At 36.5% G+C, this 3,367-nt stretch overlaps 1 protein-coding gene across 1 annotated transcript in view; it reads left to right on the top strand.

Moving 5' to 3' along the window:
- LOC107657358 (pre-mRNA-processing factor 40 homolog A-like) overlaps window positions 1–3,367 on the top strand; it is a 43,816-nt gene that overhangs the window by 11,438 nt on the left and 29,011 nt on the right. Inside the window, exons 4-8 of the mRNA XM_016445401.1 lie at window positions 205–288; window positions 2,063–2,090; window positions 2,174–2,196; window positions 2,325–2,369; window positions 2,776–2,886. Of these exons, the coding sequence (XP_016300887.1) occupies window positions 205–288; window positions 2,063–2,090; window positions 2,174–2,196; window positions 2,325–2,369; window positions 2,776–2,886 (291 nt within the window). The remainder of the gene's footprint in view (window positions 1–204; window positions 289–2,062; window positions 2,091–2,173; window positions 2,197–2,324; window positions 2,370–2,775; window positions 2,887–3,367) is intronic.

The raw sequence follows: 3,367 nt of genomic DNA, 5'->3' as shown, positions 1-3,367 counted from the left end.
TGTGTGTGTGTGTGTGTGTGTGTGTGTGTGTGAGATGGGATGAATGGCATGTTAGTGGATGTTTTGGGCTGTGAGGATCAGAATGTAGACTACAGAGCACAAGATGTGCTTTACACCCCTCAGCTCACACCTTGCTCTCCCCCTGTGCAGCGTAGGAGGGAAATTAGCAGTTCACATTAATTTTTCATGAAACTCTTTTCATAGATGCCAGCCATGATGCCACCAATGATTCCAGGAATGATGATGCCCCCACGCATGCCAGCTGCATCAATCCAGCCTACAGGACCGGTAAGCTAGCCTGTATATCACACTACTCCACCAGCGCCGGTTAAATATAGACCCTCGCATGCTGTCAGCAGTGTCAGAATAACCCTACTGAACACACTGCAAAGTGGGAAAATGTACCAATTTAGAATCAACACCATTTTATATAGCACTTACCCATGTGACACGAGTGATAGTAGCGGAAGAGATCGGCTTGCTCTACTAATTTATTTCAGTGTATGATGCTGTACGTCTCCTTCCCTGCATTAGCACACTTTGTTAGTATTCAATTTTAGTTAGACTTTAATAAAGGCATCCTATAATGGACAGCAGGATTGTTCTTGCTTTTTTTAGTCCACGCAGAACATTTGAAACTAAAGCACAAAAACAGCGTTCAGAAATCATCATGATTGATATCACAAAACATTCACATTTACAGCCTCTCAGAGAGGGTGGAAAATGGTAATGAAAAACAACAATGTAAATGAAGGTATCATCAGGAAGCAAGCATACTGTAACTTTCAGAACTTAGTCCAAAAAGAACATTCATTAGGCATGTTTACATGCACTCATTTATTCAATCCAAAAAGTTTTGATTTCAGTTTCTGAAAGCTCTGTTTATAGTTATTAATTTAACTGTGTATTACATCTATTCTGAACAGAATCTCAGTGCTAGCTGCTGCTTTAGGAAGAGAGAAAGCCAAAAATATGTCTGAAAAACGTAAACACCAAAATTCAGTTTGTCGACATATGCTACTGTTCAAAAGGTTTTATTTAGAAAAGTGAATAGAATGGCAAAAACGATCATTTATTTGAAATCAAATTTTTTTTTTGTTACAGTGCTAAATTTTACTATCACTTTTCATCACTTTAATGCATCTTTTGCTAAATGAAATTATAATTTTTTCTTAAAAAAAAAATAAAAATCTTACCTACCCCAAACTTTTGAAGAGTGCAATACATTTCAGTCTCAATGTAATTTAGTTTTGCAAAGAGGCTGTTACTGGTGGATGGGGCAGTTAAAATCTATGTTGAGCTCATTTTAAATCTGTCTTCAGCCAAAAAATGCAAACATTATCAAAGTTACTAACATTACAACATTAAATGTTAAAGTATATGATATGACCCACTTAATGTCTGCACTGCTTATGTATTTCCTTAAAAGGAAGGCAGTACCTACACATTAGCTCTGAATGTGATGGTGTATAATGTACATGGAGAGAAAAGTGTGGAAAGTGGAGTCATATCTGACCAATAACACGAAACAGACAAGTTCAATTAGAGCGGCTTAATTCATTTGTGTTTCAAAGCACTACTTCACTAGTGAATATGGATGGAAGGACACCGTTCCAGTTCAGTGTGTATATATAAGAACAAACGTACCATACGGGTGCAGTTCTTTATTTTGAACACACCTCCTCAGTGCTGATTAAGATGCTGCTTTCATTTAATCAGCTATATTAAGCATCAAACAGCCTGTCGTTAGTTAACCATATTAAATATTGATAGCATCAGTAATAATTAGCACCGGCTTTGAGCTGTAGATGCTCCAGGAGCTGTCAGTCAGGGTGTCATTTCCCTTTCCTGTAGTTTGGGGAATGGAGACTGCTAATGAAGTTATCTCTGATATCTTTAGATCTGCTCATGAACTAATTTAATTCCGACAATTATTGACAGGGCTTTCTTGGATGATGTGAAGTTTCAAGTCATTTAAAAGATATCACACGTAAATCAGCTTATTATTTTGCTTGGTTTACTTTTTGTAATGAAGCACTCTTTCTCTTTATGTCCTTCTCAGCCTGGTGTGAGTCCAGTGGAGTCTGCAGGTGAGAGATTAAATAGTTTTGGGTAAAAATCATGTTGTTGATTATTATTTCTAAATGTAATCAGTGGTTTTGTTCTATTTCAGCACCGGCTGCTCCTGGAACAACTGTAAGAACAAACAACCAAAAGCGTTATTGTTGATATTGTTTAGTTAGGATTCTGATTGAAATGACTTTCCTGTCTTGAAAAAAATACTTTTTTTTTTTTTTTCTTCATGGATTTTTTTTCCCTCCTAGAGCACCACATCAACCGAATCTTCACCTGATGAACAGACAAAAAAGGCAAGACACAATAAACAGTTATTATCGTTCATAAAATACTATACATGCCTAAAATTACAGTATAGTTTAAAAATGTATATAATATAAAATACAGTTTGTATCTCTCAGTTTTATCCAAAGTTCTTCCAAACCTGTATGCAATCCTTTCTTCTGTTGAACACGAAAAAAGGTATTTTGAAAAATGTTTGTAACCAAACAGTTTGTGGTCCCCATTGATTTCCATAATATTTTTATATTATTTATTTATTTTCTTAATATGGAAGTCAGTGGCTACTAGCAGCTGCTTGGTTACAATTCTTCAAAATATCTTCTTTTGCGTTCAACAGAAGCAAACTCGTACAGGTTTGTATCACTTAGTTTGTCACTAATGATGTAATGAGCCAAGTGTTCATGATGTCTCCTGCAGAAGTCAGTATGGACTGAGCACAAATCACTGGATGGAAAAACATATTACTACAACACAGAGACCAAACAATCCACCTGGGAGAAACCAGATGAACTCAAATCACCTGCAGAGGTAAAAAAAAAGGTCAACACACCCTTCTTGCTTACACAGTCATACTTCATCTGCCAGTTACTGTTCATTCAGGAGGTCATGACCTTTAGGCATACTCTGCATTTGAGAGTCTAATGTATTACTGTTACTACTTGTTAGTAGGAGTGCTCCGATCAGGATTTTTGAGACCGATCGCAGATCACAGGAAGCAGTATCTGCTGATACCAATCACCGATACCGATCTTTTTAAAGCCTTCTTTTTATCATTTATAACTATATATAGTGATACTCCAATCAAGATTTTTAGACATTTATTCAGGGCCTGAATTTCATTTTTGAAAATGGGGGGAATTCCCCTCTTAGGTGACTCTTGTGAGAGGAGAAGCAGCTTTCACAAAGGAGTCCGCTACTGATCCGTGGCTGTTTACCACAAACACAACATTTATCCATTAGTTTGATTTCAAATCCAAACATTGTCACTGAAAATGCTTTTTCAGCATTG

Source organism: Sinocyclocheilus anshuiensis, unplaced genomic scaffold, assembly GCF_001515605.1.
Source record: "Sinocyclocheilus anshuiensis isolate Anshui unplaced genomic scaffold, SAMN03320099.WGS_v1.1 scaffold355, whole genome shotgun sequence".
In the NCBI taxonomy this organism is placed as follows: domain Eukaryota; kingdom Metazoa; phylum Chordata; class Actinopteri; order Cypriniformes; family Cyprinidae; genus Sinocyclocheilus; species Sinocyclocheilus anshuiensis.
The sequence above is the reverse complement of the archived record's forward strand: the minus strand, read 5'-3'. Positions and strand labels throughout refer to the sequence as shown.